At 48.8% G+C, this 14,260-nt stretch overlaps 1 protein-coding gene across 3 annotated transcripts in view; it reads right to left on the reverse strand.

The window, feature by feature from the left end:
• Positions 1 to 640: 640 nt before the first annotated feature.
• Positions 641 to 14,260, reverse strand: part of LOC144729653 (mechanosensitive cation channel TMEM63B-like) — a 93,718-nt gene continuing 80,098 nt past the window's right edge. For all 3 annotated transcript variants that reach the window (XM_078610063.1, XM_078610064.1, XM_078610065.1), the window contains 3 exons: positions 12,971 to 13,086; positions 9,321 to 9,386; positions 641 to 8,211 (listed from right to left, as the gene is read on the reverse strand). In XM_078610063.1, the coding sequence (XP_078466189.1) occupies positions 7,954 to 8,211; positions 9,321 to 9,386; positions 12,971 to 13,086 (440 nt within the window). In that variant the 3' untranslated portion in view covers positions 641 to 7,953. The remainder of the gene's footprint in view (positions 8,212 to 9,320; positions 9,387 to 12,970; positions 13,087 to 14,260) is intronic.

Genomic DNA, 14,260 nt, shown 5'->3' on the forward strand with positions numbered 1-14,260 from the left:
GTTATTTTGGACGATTTTTGACCCCCCCCCCCCCACTTCGTCACACGGCGTCACAAAAATCAGACCCCCCCTCAAATATGACGTCACAAAGCTCTGCCCCGCCCCCCCCCCCCCAAATAAAACATGCTTCAAATCGCTTTAGACTATTGTCATTGTAGTGCGTATTCAATGTGGCGCTGCACTCTGATGTTGTAGGAGAAAACATTTATTAAAACGTCTAAGTAGAACGTGTTGTCTATATTTATTTAAAGTTGCGCATTTTGATGTGACGTCACATTTCTCACCCCCCCCCCCCCCATCGTCTGACCCCCTCCCCCAGGTGCGTGACGTCATTTATGGACGGCCCCTAGGGTTGTCTCGTCAGGTTTAGAATCGGTCATAAGTATGGGTTGGTGGTCTTTTTTGGAATGATTCACGTTTTTATTGATTAATTACAGTAGTTAACAAATATAACGTATGCAATCAAATACAATTTTTTAAATCTTATGTTTGGGTGGTGGCTGTTCAAATGCAATTCCCTCCACAAACTGAGTTGCCAGAAAAAGGGGAAAAACCCTATTAGTAATGCTTCGTTCCTCCGAATACACACTTAATAAATGTAACGCACATTGCCAGCAACAGAAAGGCGCACCTCGGACTGTTCGGTTTTCATTTCATTTTTATTCATTTTTTTATTGTCATTACACAAGGTATTGTCACCATTGCATTTTTTGTATTTTTATTTTTCGTAATATTTTTTTAAATAATAAACAGTGGGCATCGTGTCGCATACTTTAGCTTTTTTTTGTTAAGCAGCGCAAACAAACCCATTAGCCTCCTCGAGAGAAAAAAAAGGGTCACAGATTCTAGAGGTGTAACAAAATAAACGTCGTGGTGTGATTGTAGCGGCCACCAGTGGCTGCGGGGCGAGTCACGTGGGACCCATTGCGACTGCGTCGGCTTTCGCGGCAGTGCTTGTACAGCTCCTCTCCGGCTGTTAACCGCGTGTTGTTCGGCACGACGTCCGACGTTTCGCTCCGTGTGCTTAGGAGCTTCTTCAGGAAGTGAACTGAAGAAGTTCCCTGCAAAGTGGCGTGAAATGTCGGGACATCGTGACCGAACAACACATCGTGGCGCCAGGGGGGTCAGGTACGTTAAAACAACTTAATTTAAGATTTGAAGCTTTCGTGACTGCAAGGATTCATACTCTTAGGTTTGTTTCGGTAAAGTCACGTAGGTAAAAAAATAGTTAATACAAGTAATAATGGAAATAAAATAAAATAATAAATCACGACGTTTCGGAGGCAACACAAGTCTCCGTCATCAGGTGGGACCGTCACAGCTAAAATTACTGCATCAAGGTGCAGTAATTTTGATGCAGTAATTTTAGCTGTGACGGTCCCACCTGATGACGGAGACTTGTGTTGCCTCCGAAACGTCGTGATTTATTATTTTATTTCTATTATTACTTTTATTAACTTAAAAAAAAATTTACCTACGTGACTTTACCGAAAAAACCTAGGAGTACAACTTAATTTGTCAATTTCCCCGAGCTCAGATTTAAATCGGTGCCAATCAAGGGAGATGTTCACCTTTAAGGTCTTGTACGCAAGTCCCGTCCAGAGATGCTGTATTTGCACCCCACGCGAGGACACCTTAAGACTAAAGGTCGCTTCTTTTTGTTTACAATGTAGACCCAAGGCATGGAACACGCCGGATTGAAGCATATCGAACCCCCCCAAAAATACAAGCGACGGACGCGTTTGATGCTGCTAATCCTGCATAATGCACGGGCATAATGACTTTAAACCCCCCACCAAACCTCCTACGCATTTCACAGGTAGTACTAATCGCATATCTGCATTTACCATAAATATGCTAAATTCATCTTGATATGCAAATTATTTTGTCAAGGCGCCCTTCCCCCCTCCATCCCAGCTTAAATAGTCGCTCCAAGCCTGGGGCTGTCATTCAGACTCTGTGTTCTCGACAGACCTGTTCTTCACCTGAGGACGGCTGCTTGCGTTGTGGCCGAAACGTCGTGAGAATTATTTTGTTTTATTTTTATTATTTTCATTCTACGTGACTTTACCGAAAGAACCAAGAAGATGAATCGCCGTAAAGTAAGATCCGTTACACCTCTGCGCAGAACATTAGGGCCCCACCACCGCCGCTCTTGCATCCAGAATCACGTTTTCCCATGCAGCACGATGCATTTGTACACTTTGCGGCCGATTGCAAACGGCGCCACGAGTGCTGTTCGTGTCGTCTCAACCTCCACCACCTTCTCTTACAAAGAGAACAAAGGTTTTTAGGCCACCGTATTTCAAGCCAAGGTTTCACTCACTCCAGATCTTGCAAATCACCACAGCTCGCATCCTTTACATGTTCATCTTCTCTGTTCGAATACAAATTGAGCAGTTTAACACGTAGGCTTTCGCGACCAATGTTATCCATGAGGTTTTTTGGGTTAGATTGCATGTGTCGTTAAACCCGCCAAGACCCAACACAGCCAATTAGTAAGGTTTCACAGATAGGCATGTCTGATTATTGGTAACAATTGATCGTATAACGTAGAGAGCTTCGATTCAAATGTAAAGATCTTGTGTGTGTACATGCCATACACAAGACCTCGGCACGTGCCATGACCTGCCAGGAAGCCTTCGACACTTTGAGGCTTCAGTGACCCTGCACAAGAGCAATCGTAACTTCGTCACTTCGTTTTGAGAGCGCAGATTCAAATGAGATTGATGAACATGGAAATGCAGATTACGGTGGGCCACAAGGACTCCGGGGTTTGTAAACCCTGCCATAACCCAAATAACAATGTACATTCCTCAAAATTGCTTTAGAGGAGAAAAAAACGTAACATGTCTTCATTTGCAGTATTACACTTACATCATGATTGTTCAGACATCTATAGCACTATTTCTTTGTGAATAGGAATTCCGTAATGAACTCCCCTCTTTATTAAATAGACAGTAATCGGTATCGATTTATTCGTCCAGGAAAGCCTCACCGACTCTCAAGACCCTTTTTCAAGAGGGCCCTGGATTGTGATGTTTGGCCAATTTTATGAAGGAGCGTTTGGCTTGGTGTGGGAGGAAAGTTGTGTAACAGGAGAAAAAAAACACTTGCTGTACCATGGGGGTAACACTCAAAAGCTCCACACAGATATTGATTCAAGAATGCGTTGATGTACTCTCATCGCCTGGCCACCTCGCACTGTGTGTGCACGCTGCACTTGCAGCTCACCGGCGTGTGAGCCGCGCTGCGGCAGTGTGCGATGACGACACCTCCTGTCGTGTAGTAGGAAAACATACTGCAAGCTGCAAATGCATCCGAATGTTCTCTTTCAGCACAAACATTGTCCAGAAGCCCAGAAACTGCTAAATGATTTGCAAAAAAAATCACCGTGGTCAGTCAATGGATTTGCTATTTTCTTTTTCAAAGATAAACTCTATTGAGTAAAATGATCTTGGGAGATTCACAGGATGAACGAAAATAAATTACAGACCAGGACAGATTTTTGAACGTCGCCATTACATTGCATTCGGTGATGGCGTCACCGAAAAATAACAACATCAGGCAAGGCAAGGGGGATCCCACCTCAACTGGCGTTCTCTAGTGATGGCTCGAGAACGCTCGTGTGGAGTGTAGCATTCCATGGTAAAGAATGGATTGGCATTGAATGGGATGGAGGGAGCGTGAGCCGTGGACCCCTGGCCCCTTTGGGCAGAGAAGTTGAGAGAGGGAAACGGTTTCAGACGAGGGGACTGAGGCCACCGTGAATGCAAAGGAGGAGAAATCAATGCTTTGTTATTCATGCAAGTCGTGTGATTTCTACAGATATTGCTTGGTGGTAACCCAGTGAGACATCACGGAGTGAGCTGGCAAGCGATGTGGCATAAACTAACACTGCGATGACCTCTGTAAGACTACGAAGCTTCCGAAACTGAGATGAACTCAACACGGGTAAACATCAAATGTAAAAACACGGTTAAATTGTCACATTTTACACAGGGGTTCGATTAAAATCAGTCTAACGCAGACCCAGTCTTGTTAGCCGTTACGTGTTTAGCGTCGACGAGTGGCGGCAATTTTTTGGTTATCAGCAGCCAACCGATTTGCATAGTTTTAAAAGCAAAAAAAGAAATATCGTGCTGGCAAACGGACGAGTGAGTGTACATGGCCCAACCAAGCAGGCCCTATTTGCAACTTTGAGACCGGCAATGAATAAAGTGCGTTTGCACCCAATTCACAGCTGATATTATTCCATGGTAAGTGGTCATTATTTCACCCAGGAAAGCTCTCTTTCACGAGCATACTACGTGGGACGTTTGGCCAATTCCTTAAATTGAGAATGTTATGTTATTTCAATGTCAGTGGTAATCAGAATGTCTGAATGTCTGCATACGTGGGGATACAAGTCAACGATCTGCAAGGAAAGGCGAGTAAACTACTTGCTGTACTGCCTTCCATGGGCCACCCCACAGATCTGCAGTTGGGCATCATGCACATGATAAAATATGCATAATTATAGCATATCATTTATTACCTAGTATTTTTATGGAACTAGTTGAAATCAATAGTATGATTGTCAAAAATTTACCTGTTTTGAAAGCAACTTCATGATCTGGTTTGTGGCGTGTTTCAGGTATTTAAAATTGTATTTATTTTATTTTTACGAATGTCAATATTCTTTGGTACGCAGTCCTCAGTACAGGCGTGGTTCATCATTGTTGATATGATCGACACATCATCGTCGTGATCATCATCACCACAGTCTGTACAGCTCAACAGTGAATTATTGTTTTTCCAATAATCCCTTGTGTAAAATTAAAACATTCCATCTGTGCCTCTACAAGACTGGATTTTGAAAGTCCCAAATTCCAAGAATTTACACACACATAAGCGGCAAACATTTTCCCCAATGTTTCTCTGCGCACTTTAAGATAATTTAATTAAGTTTCTTCATCAGTAGCCATGTCTCTGATCCAGAGGCCAGAGAAGCAAGCTTGGAATTGCAGTAATACCCCGGTTTACGTCGGAGATGCATTCCTCAAAGGTGGGACGACGAATATCGAAACGACGAGAAAGGACGGACGATGCTGTTGGCGACGTGTGCGTGCGTGTTGAGGCGACGCAAATCAGGTAGTGTGGTAGTAATACAGTGACGATGTAAAAGGGTGAAGATGTAAATCGGGGTATTACTGTTCATTGTGAGACACGTGGATGAGAGATATACACACGGGTCAAAAGACGTTGACTTGTTAATAAAAGACGAGTGGGCTTGGGTTTGGGACGCGTTGCGAGAAGAGACGATGGCCAGTGGTTGAGACCAACGACGGAGTGGCAGCCGATGGAACGTGACCGGGAGGACGGCCACCGTGAAGATGCAGCAAGGAGATGAAGCTTGTGTGCAAGCGCCGGGGGGTGGATTTGTTGCGTCACAAGACCGTGAGGGATATTGACAGCTCGGAAAGGCCTTCAACCAGCAATCGATTGATCATGGCTGTTGATGATGATGGCACGGCGTAGAGAGTGTCGAAGATGCATTCGAACACACCACTGCCCTATCGTGCAACTGACCTAATGAATCAATTCCTTAATTGTGCATTTTTATTTAAGTTCTATGTCAAACTGTAAACGGTTTTAAAATCATAAATAAACACCTTTAGGGCACGATTGTTTCATACTCTTATTTCATACGATTGTTTCACTTTGACGATTGCTATTGCGAATGCACACGGCTGTCTTTGGATCTCTGACAAATTAAACGGACATTTTGCTGTTGGTGAATTCCTGGTTTAGGTGGTGGCTCAAGAGTGGCAGAAGCCCTGTTTTTCTGGGCTATGCCCATCTCAAGATGGACAATTGGCTGGCAAGCCAATCTATTAACGGAACCTCCGTTCCACAAGGTGGACCCCACTGAAAACTTTTTAATTGGCAAAGTGACCCGAAAACGAGATATATTTGGGCATTGATATTGGTAATCCGTGAGGCGAGTTCAGCGATTGGTTTAGGGGGTTTTGTAGTTTCCATGAAAACACGTGACATGTCCTCGGACGGACTCGTGAAGGATGGACAGACAGAACATTTCCTGGGCATAGGTGACCAAATTGGTTCCTTTAAACCAACCAGATTCTCACCGCTCACCCGCTACCGTTCCCATACTGCGCACCAGCAATTTTGTTTTAACGCATTACCTCTACTCGTAACTGATTATTCTCGCAAGCGTACAGTCGGGGGACAAACAAATACAACTGGCAGCTTTCCTTAACGTCTACTTAACTAACATTACCACTGCTCCCAGCACCACTTCTCCCCCGAACCACGGCGGCCGTCGATCTACGAGTTACTCAACAGGGAACATCCCCCCCCCATCCCCGTTACACACGGAATGCTGCCACAGAGCCAGCGGTGCGTGCATGGCACTGCCGATCGTCGCCGGTAACCCCAATCGCCCACAACCGCAGCAGCTGGTGTGACCGCAACACGCGCCACCCACCCTCGGTGATAATAAATATTAGTCCTTCATGCGCTTGGACCGTTTTCATATTTCTTTTTTGTTTGTTTCATTCACAAAGCAAATTTTTCTCGTTTTTCTCTCTCCTTCGCCGCAGTAAATACTTGTGCTGCGATCATAGCGGAAAGTCGTTTTAACACGTCGCACTTTTAAAAATAAAGTGACGAGGGAGGTGGCAATGAATTGGGAACGAGGTCCTCATTTTTACCCGAGCACCAGGCCCCCCGTGGGATACGCCACTCACCGACGGGACCCAAAGGGTCAGTCGGTCGGTCTCGAAGAAGAAGCCAGCGACACAGCAACATGCGAGAGGAGGCAGCCCGAGTGGGCTCTGGCTCGCTCATGGCCAGCCAAGAGGGCTACATGCATGGACCAACTAAATCAAGTCCCCGCCCAAGACTTTAGGAGGCCGCCAATCGGCCTGGAAGTCTGGCCGTGCCATTCGCGAGTGACCGAGTTATTCTGACACGAGGCTGAGCGTGGATCTGGCCCCACGAGTGGAAGCTACGAGGAAAATTGCATCGAAGTCTCCGAGTGGAGGGTTGCAGTCTCCCAGGCTCAGTGTGCACCAGGTCAAGTTTTATTTTTACATCGCGCTAATCTGATAACGAGCCGAATCTAATTAAGTCTTCTATTTATTCTGGACGGGCTCGTTGAGAATTACCATTGTACATTGCGAGTCTCTTTTTTAATTAAGAATATCCGGCCACCACAAAGGAAATGTTTTTTTAATTGTCGATAAGACTTTTTGCAAGTAATCCGGCAAGTGTGCAAAGCACGCCGTTGGTGCATGATGGCCGTACCCACGATTAGTCCCTGCACGTCTTCAAATTCAGCTGGACCTGCTATGGGTCAACTAGAAGCCACGGCGACCGATGCGTAAACTGAAAATGACCATTGCCGAAAAAGATACAGTATGCGGCAATGTCACGCCAAACCTCGCAGTGAATTACAGCAAAAATAAAACTGAAAAAAAGAGGGCCCTCCGTATTGAGGCGACGCAACAACAACACAGGGAAGGCCTTACGGCACTACCGCTTAGTGCAACGTGTTCCAGGCTGTGCAACAATCAATCTCGGGCGATCCGGCTCCTGGCTGCGAGTGAAGCGGTCGCCGAGTTCACAGCCAGTGTACTTTCACCCCCCGCCGCCACCGACCTACACATCTGCGCATCTTCCGTCTCTCTCACTTGCGCTCTCTCTCTCTCAGTCCCCTCCCGCCCCGTTCAATTCTATCTCGCGATCGCTTCCTTCTCCCGTCTCGTCGTGCGCATGGAAGCTGATGGACAAGCATGTAGGGTGGCTGCCACATTTACACCCACCCGCCCGCTCGCCCGCCAGGCCACCTGCCCACCCGCCTGCTAGCTAGCCCCGACTTTCTCAATTCACGAGTTTGGCTGACAAGCGGGTTGGCGGTCGGGCCTGCCAGGCCACTCCTCCCCAGCTCTAATGTACACCATGTTTGGGGGAGGCGACGGGCGACTGGGTCCGGTGGTGGTCGGGCTCGTCGGCACCGGAGCTGGCCGTATCTCCGCCACCTCCGCCGGGCTTTCCGTTAGTGCCGTCCGTCGGCGCGCCCTGGGGCTTGCTCTGGTTGTGGTTCGGTTCGTCGTCTTTATCCATGGAGCCGTAGCTCTGGGGCGACATCACCTCGCTCTCCTCCTCCACGGCCGATGGCGCAAACAGCACCGATGCCTTGTAGGTCTGGTTCGGGGTCAGGGTCGGGGTCGGGGTCAGAGTGAGTTAGGGTAAGGATCGGAGTGAGGATGGACGGGGGGGGGGGGGTAGGATGATGAGAGCGATACAGAGAGAGAGGCGAGGCACAGAGCGAGAGGCAGTGGGCAGAAAGCATGGTGCAGAATACGTGCAGGAGAGAGTGGACAGGCCGTGGGAAAGGTGAGAGAGCAATACACACCACCCCACCCTTCCTCTGAGAGGGAAGGACATGTGAAGGGCATGGACGGAAAGAGGGATGGTGATGAAGGGGTGACGGGCACCTAGAGTGGGGAGAGTGGAGTGGAGAGGCGGAGAGAGCATGGGAAGTGACAGAAATGCAGGCGCCGCAGACGGGGAAGATGAAGACGGATCGCCGGAAGCACTCTACGAATCTCCACACTTTTGAAGCGTTATTATTTAACATCGCTACGGCTTTCAAACGTGATTCATCATCGCGAAAGGAGGGCGTTTGTTCGCCATCATCTTCACGAAGCTCATCTCCTCTGCTTGTCCCTGCCAAATGGGCAATGGAATCTCCTGCAATGACTCAGGATCGCCGACCAAGATAAGCAGCCCCCAACGCTTGCTTCAGTGAATAATAAATTAAGGGACTGCGCGTTGGCAGTGGAGTACAACTACGAATCGAGAAAAATCCCATCGCGTTCATCATTAGCGCTGTCCTTTATCAGAGCCAAGAAGGGTCTGGAGAAGAGCCATTGCCCAAAATATTAGCCGAGTGAAGATTACTCTTTAATTCTGCTTGGCTCCGCTATACGGCAGTGCTGATGACAACGTGTATCTACATCCAATCGTGCGTACGAGAATCAATTATTTTATAAAAAATACTCTGTAAGTAATTGCCTCACGTGACCCCCTGTAGCCACGAGAGACACTGCGCTCACAATCTAAAAAGAAAATACCAAAAAATATCTATTTTTTCACTGTGACCCCCCAATTCATGACAATCCATCGGGTCACATGGGGGTAGTCGAACGTCAACAGCCAAATGATGAGAACCAACCGGTTTGATTGGAGAGGCACAACGACTGCGAGACGCCTCGCTGAGATATAGTGGTGGTGGGGGGGGGGGCACATACCGGAGATTGTGGTGTAGTGGGGGTTCCTCCCTCGTCATCCAGAGGGGGGCTGCCCACCATGGAGTCCTGAAGGGAGAGAGGAAAGGAAAACCCGCGAGGTGTAAAGCAAAAGAGAGGCAATGACATCGTTTAAAATGTGTGTGTGTGTGTATATCATCCATCATGCGACAGCTATGTATGTGACAATTCACAGCCTGGACCACCCCCTTCAAGTGAGATGTCCCATCCCAATGGATTTTGCAGGTGAAAGATGTAAACAAAGTATATAAAATAACTAGAATAAAAAAGGTAAATGTTTTCGGTATCCATCCAAGTGGCCACTGATGTCAAAGAGTACATTTGTTCACCGAGGCCAAATTCGAATTTCAAAAAATGTGTCCACCGCGCTTGGCAGTGATGGACAAGCGCAGAGCGTGACGTTCGACTGATACCGGACGAAACCGACGTGATCAGTCGACCTCCCGCAGTGATGCTGTTCTAGAGCCTCAAAAAAGTTACAAAGACAACCATGCTAATCGGAGGTGTGGGGGGAAGGACAACAAACTAAACACAAAAAGTGGTTCTAAAGAACTAAAGAACTGAAGAAGAAGTTCATAGGCCTTTGTCAATCTACGACTGCCGGGTGAACGCCTCCCTACGTTACGCTGGTCGTGGGGGCTGTTTGACCAGGCTTCACCATCACGGGGGGCAGTGCAGGGAGGTGAACCATGGGGGCGGCGGCTCGCGAGCGGTTCAGACCTCGCTCGCTACAGATGTCAGCCATGGCCAGCAGTCAAAACTGAGGTCGCCCAGTTTGCCAGGTTCACAGTGCCACTGCACCACCGCTCCTCCCCGCCATTGCCTCTGTTGTATGGCACCGTTCATAAAGTAGAACCTGCTTTCATTCGTTATTTACCATACACACAGAGAGCGCTCTGGGCGATGCAGCGTTCCACCACTGTGGCAACTCAAAGGATTACTGCAATTGAGGGGTCAAGGCTCGATTCAAGAATTCCGTAAACATTGCCGCGAACGGTAGCACCTCCAGTACGCTCCAGAGCTCGTGACCCCATCGCGTACAGCATACATGGATTAACAAAACATGATTCTTACACGCACAATTAAATTCACATATCCTGATATTTACGAATCGATATTAACGAATGGGGTGGATCGTTGGCGAAGTGGTAGATGCACTGCGCAATGATCCATCGACACGAGTTCCATTCCCGGTGTTCGGTAAGATATGAACCAGAACCCTCTTCCTCACTCCCTCCCGTTCCGTCCCATCCCCCCCCCCTCTTCACCCACCCGTACTGACAAGCGTGGTGAAGTACGATCAAACAAACCACACGATCAACACAATTGTAGGGAGGCCTCCATTCAGAAGTGACAAGAGGCTTGTCGATTATTAATATTACTGTCATCGCTGTTGTTATTAAACGATGAATTGATGCAACGTTACACCGCTGCAGACCACCCATACGTAGCGAGCGCTCGCTGCCGGCTCGGCCAATGCTGGATTTGTTTTACTAACAGCTCAAGAGTCACCCAGGGTGGCGGCAACATGAGAGGGAAAGAATGGCCGATCACAACAGATGGTACGCGGACTTTGGCGGCGGTGGGATACGACAGCGAGGGTCCCGTGAATTGTGCATCCTGGGAAACCGGGGATGGATTATTTCCACTATTTATTTATATTATTATAAATTTACACAAGGTAAATGGAAACCATACACACAAAACCCTGCAAACGATTCAGGGAACTTGTAAACTCAAATTTAAACGTTTATATTTACCTTGGATAGAGCTGTCAAGACGTCCAAACATTTTTTTTATGAACAGGCTAACCGCCCTGGTCATAGTTTTTTTTTAAAGGATATCTTTAATACAACTTAATTTCTGCAGACAAACGCATAAATCTGGCCAAGTTAGAAGTCGTGGCAGTGCAGTAGCTCACAGTGCCAACAATCAGTGGTGCATCATCAACCGAGATCGATTCTCAAAGCTCATGATGCGTGCATAAATTCGCGTATTCAACACCGGATTTATTTGACATTTAACACATTGTCACATGCATCGGGTTCGTTACTTACATCCAACCAAAATGCAAAAAATAAAGAGTGGAATCGCCACCTCGAATCGGGGCACCCAGGGGGTGTGCGCTGCTATCTGCACAGCGCACGACTACGGCATTTTGATCATTCCCTGAATAAATTGATCATTCCCTGAATAAAAATAAAATGACCAGGACGTTGCCAAAACTAAATTGTTGGGGGTCAGCGCTAGAGGACTTCCTTCACTTTGTGTGGCATCGGCATGAGCACATTCAACAGCCGCAACAATGTCAACGTATCTTCTACGGTGGAAATCTTTTTATCCGATTTGATCTGGCGGATGCCAAGGGGCGGACCCTGTCATACAAATTTATCTGCGCACATTACTCATCCTACCCGCTCCTACAAAGCGCAGATGAACACGCCATGTGTTTTGGTTTGTTGTCCTTCCTCCGCACCTCCCATTAGCACAGTTGGCTACGCACGGTGCGAAAGAATTTCACTATACGTACCTGCACATACAAAAACGTCAGACCGTGGTAGGATTACTTTGGGACTTCCAGAGATCACGCGTGGTGACCCGTCCGAGTAATAGGGCGCGAGTGAACAGGATGAATTCGGTTCCCCTACTGGGTCATTCACTGGGGTGACGCGATGAGCCGTGGATATTCTGTGCGGATCGATGCAGGAGAGGGCAGTCTCGCTGCGACGACACTCGTCTTCGCGTTACCAAACAGCAGAGGGCAACCGGTGAAACTAGTGAGCACTTATTGAGGCCAGCATGGGGCACGAGTGAGTGGTGTGGTCCCGCGCTGTGGTCGGTAGAGGCCTTCATCAACCCATTGCTGACGTTTACATAGCATCTCCGATTGGCTACGTACGGTGTGAAACAAGTTCAACATACATAGACGAGTCAATTGTCTAAGGCTAAGTCTAACCAAGGGGGGAGACCTGGGAATGGTTCAGATACCACATGCCATCGATGTCCTCCGTGGGACAGGTTTCAAACCCGAGTTTGGCTCGGTTCAGAGGGCAGCGCGCAAACCGCCGCAGCGGCGAAGTGTCGGCAGTGAGCAGCAATCGCCGAGAAGTCCGATGGGGAGGAAAAAGGGGCGAATGCGGGGAACGCTTCCTGAGACGGTCACAAGCTGGACATATAGACAGCCTTGCGGCAAGGAAAGATGGAAGGGGACGACGGGAAGAGGAAGGACACGGGTCAGTTTTGGTGGGACAATGCGAGCAGTTGAACCGGGGGACTCGCCAACGAGGGACCGCTTGCAGGTCGCAAAAAAATATACAGACGCTGCAAATCGCAAAAATGTGGGAAGCATCTGCCACGGGCATCAACCCTCAGTTGTTTTGAGGATGCCAAAAGATGAAATGTTATGAAAACGTACATGGGGGGGGGAGGGGGGGGGAGGTGGTGGTGGAGGGGCTGTATTTTGCTACTTTATTATAGAAACACTTAATCGGAAATGAGACGAGACAAGACGAAGAAAGAGTGGGCCCTCGTCCCGGGGGAAGGACCGCGGTGCGACCTTTCTTCCCAGAAACCTCGGGATGAAATAGCCCCCCACCCCCACCTCCCCACCCGCCCCCACCCACCCACCCCACCTTGTAGTTGTGCACGCTCAGGTACTTGAAGTATCCGAAGAACATGCGGAAGAGGCACACGACGATGGTGAAGAGCAGCACGATGAACGTGAAGACGGTGATCTCGTTCCTCGGGCCTGGGCGGGGGGCGCGGGAGGAGGACGAGGAGAAAGAAGCTCAACGACCAACGGTGAACCCCGCAGCTCGCGAGATTTCCAACAGACAGCCAGCCGCCGCCGCCGCCGCACCGCGTGGAAACGAAAACGACGACGGCCAGATTTGTTCATGGGAACGCGGAGCGTTGTGTGCTTATTTCCCAGGGCTCGGTGCGCCGGGTAGTTTTTTCTTACCCCCAGAGAATACAGGCAACGCGCAGGGGGTGCCAGAGAGATCGTGGCGGGGTGGTGGAAGGGGTCGGCGGGGGGGAGAAGTGGGGGGGAGCAGAGTGGATCCCTCTGTGTTCCCACATGCATCCCCCTCTCTCCCCACCATGCACAAAAATACAATGACAAAGGTCCCCCGTATAGCCTTAACGGACTTTTGGGGCAAGTGCTGTTAGCGAGCACCTATAAAGGCCGGCACGGCGCAGGCGAAGGTGGGTGGCTAGCAAGAAACCCCACTGCCTTTGTCTCCCAAGTGGCAAAGTTCACACACCGAAGCAGGTCACTCATTTGAGGCTCAAGTCGAGAAATAGGGGAGGGCCCAGGACTGGTTCAGATAATCATCACTGATGGTAGCCATGGGCAGAAATCGAGACTTGGGTCACCAGGTTCGTTTTTCAGTACGCTGACCACTGTGCCACTGGTCCCCACACGTTCACATGTGCACGCGCGCACACACACACACACAAGGAAAATCCCTCTTCTTATTAGTGACTAGTGCCCTCGTATCACCCTAGACCACAGGGCCCCTCCTACCCCCACTGGGAGGTTACAGGGCCTAAAGAGGAAGGGAGTAAGAATCTAGGCGAGGCAAGTTTTGGGAACCAAGTAATGGGAAAGTGCTTAGAAAGGTCTAGTTGTTGAATCGGTGAATGAACAAATGAAAATCTTCAACTGTTATAACCAAGTGGCCACCCATTGAAGCACCATTGCGCGTATTTGTATTATTTTAGTTTTACTTCCGAAAGTGACGCCTGTAGAGATTCAGCGCACATGCTCACCGTGCGACATTGGTGGTCATGGGGGGAGCGGTGGTGAGGTGGCTCGCTAAAGCGATGAGAATCGAAGCGTCGTTTCACCACCCCCACCACCCCCACACATCACGTCGTCCTCACATCGCCAACCATTGGCACAGACGCGGCGGCGTGTG

This window comes from Lampetra planeri, chromosome 33 (assembly GCF_965212315.1).
Source record: "Lampetra planeri chromosome 33, kcLamPlan1.2.h2, whole genome shotgun sequence".
Lineage (NCBI taxonomy): Eukaryota > Metazoa > Chordata > Hyperoartia > Petromyzontiformes > Petromyzontidae > Lampetra > Lampetra planeri.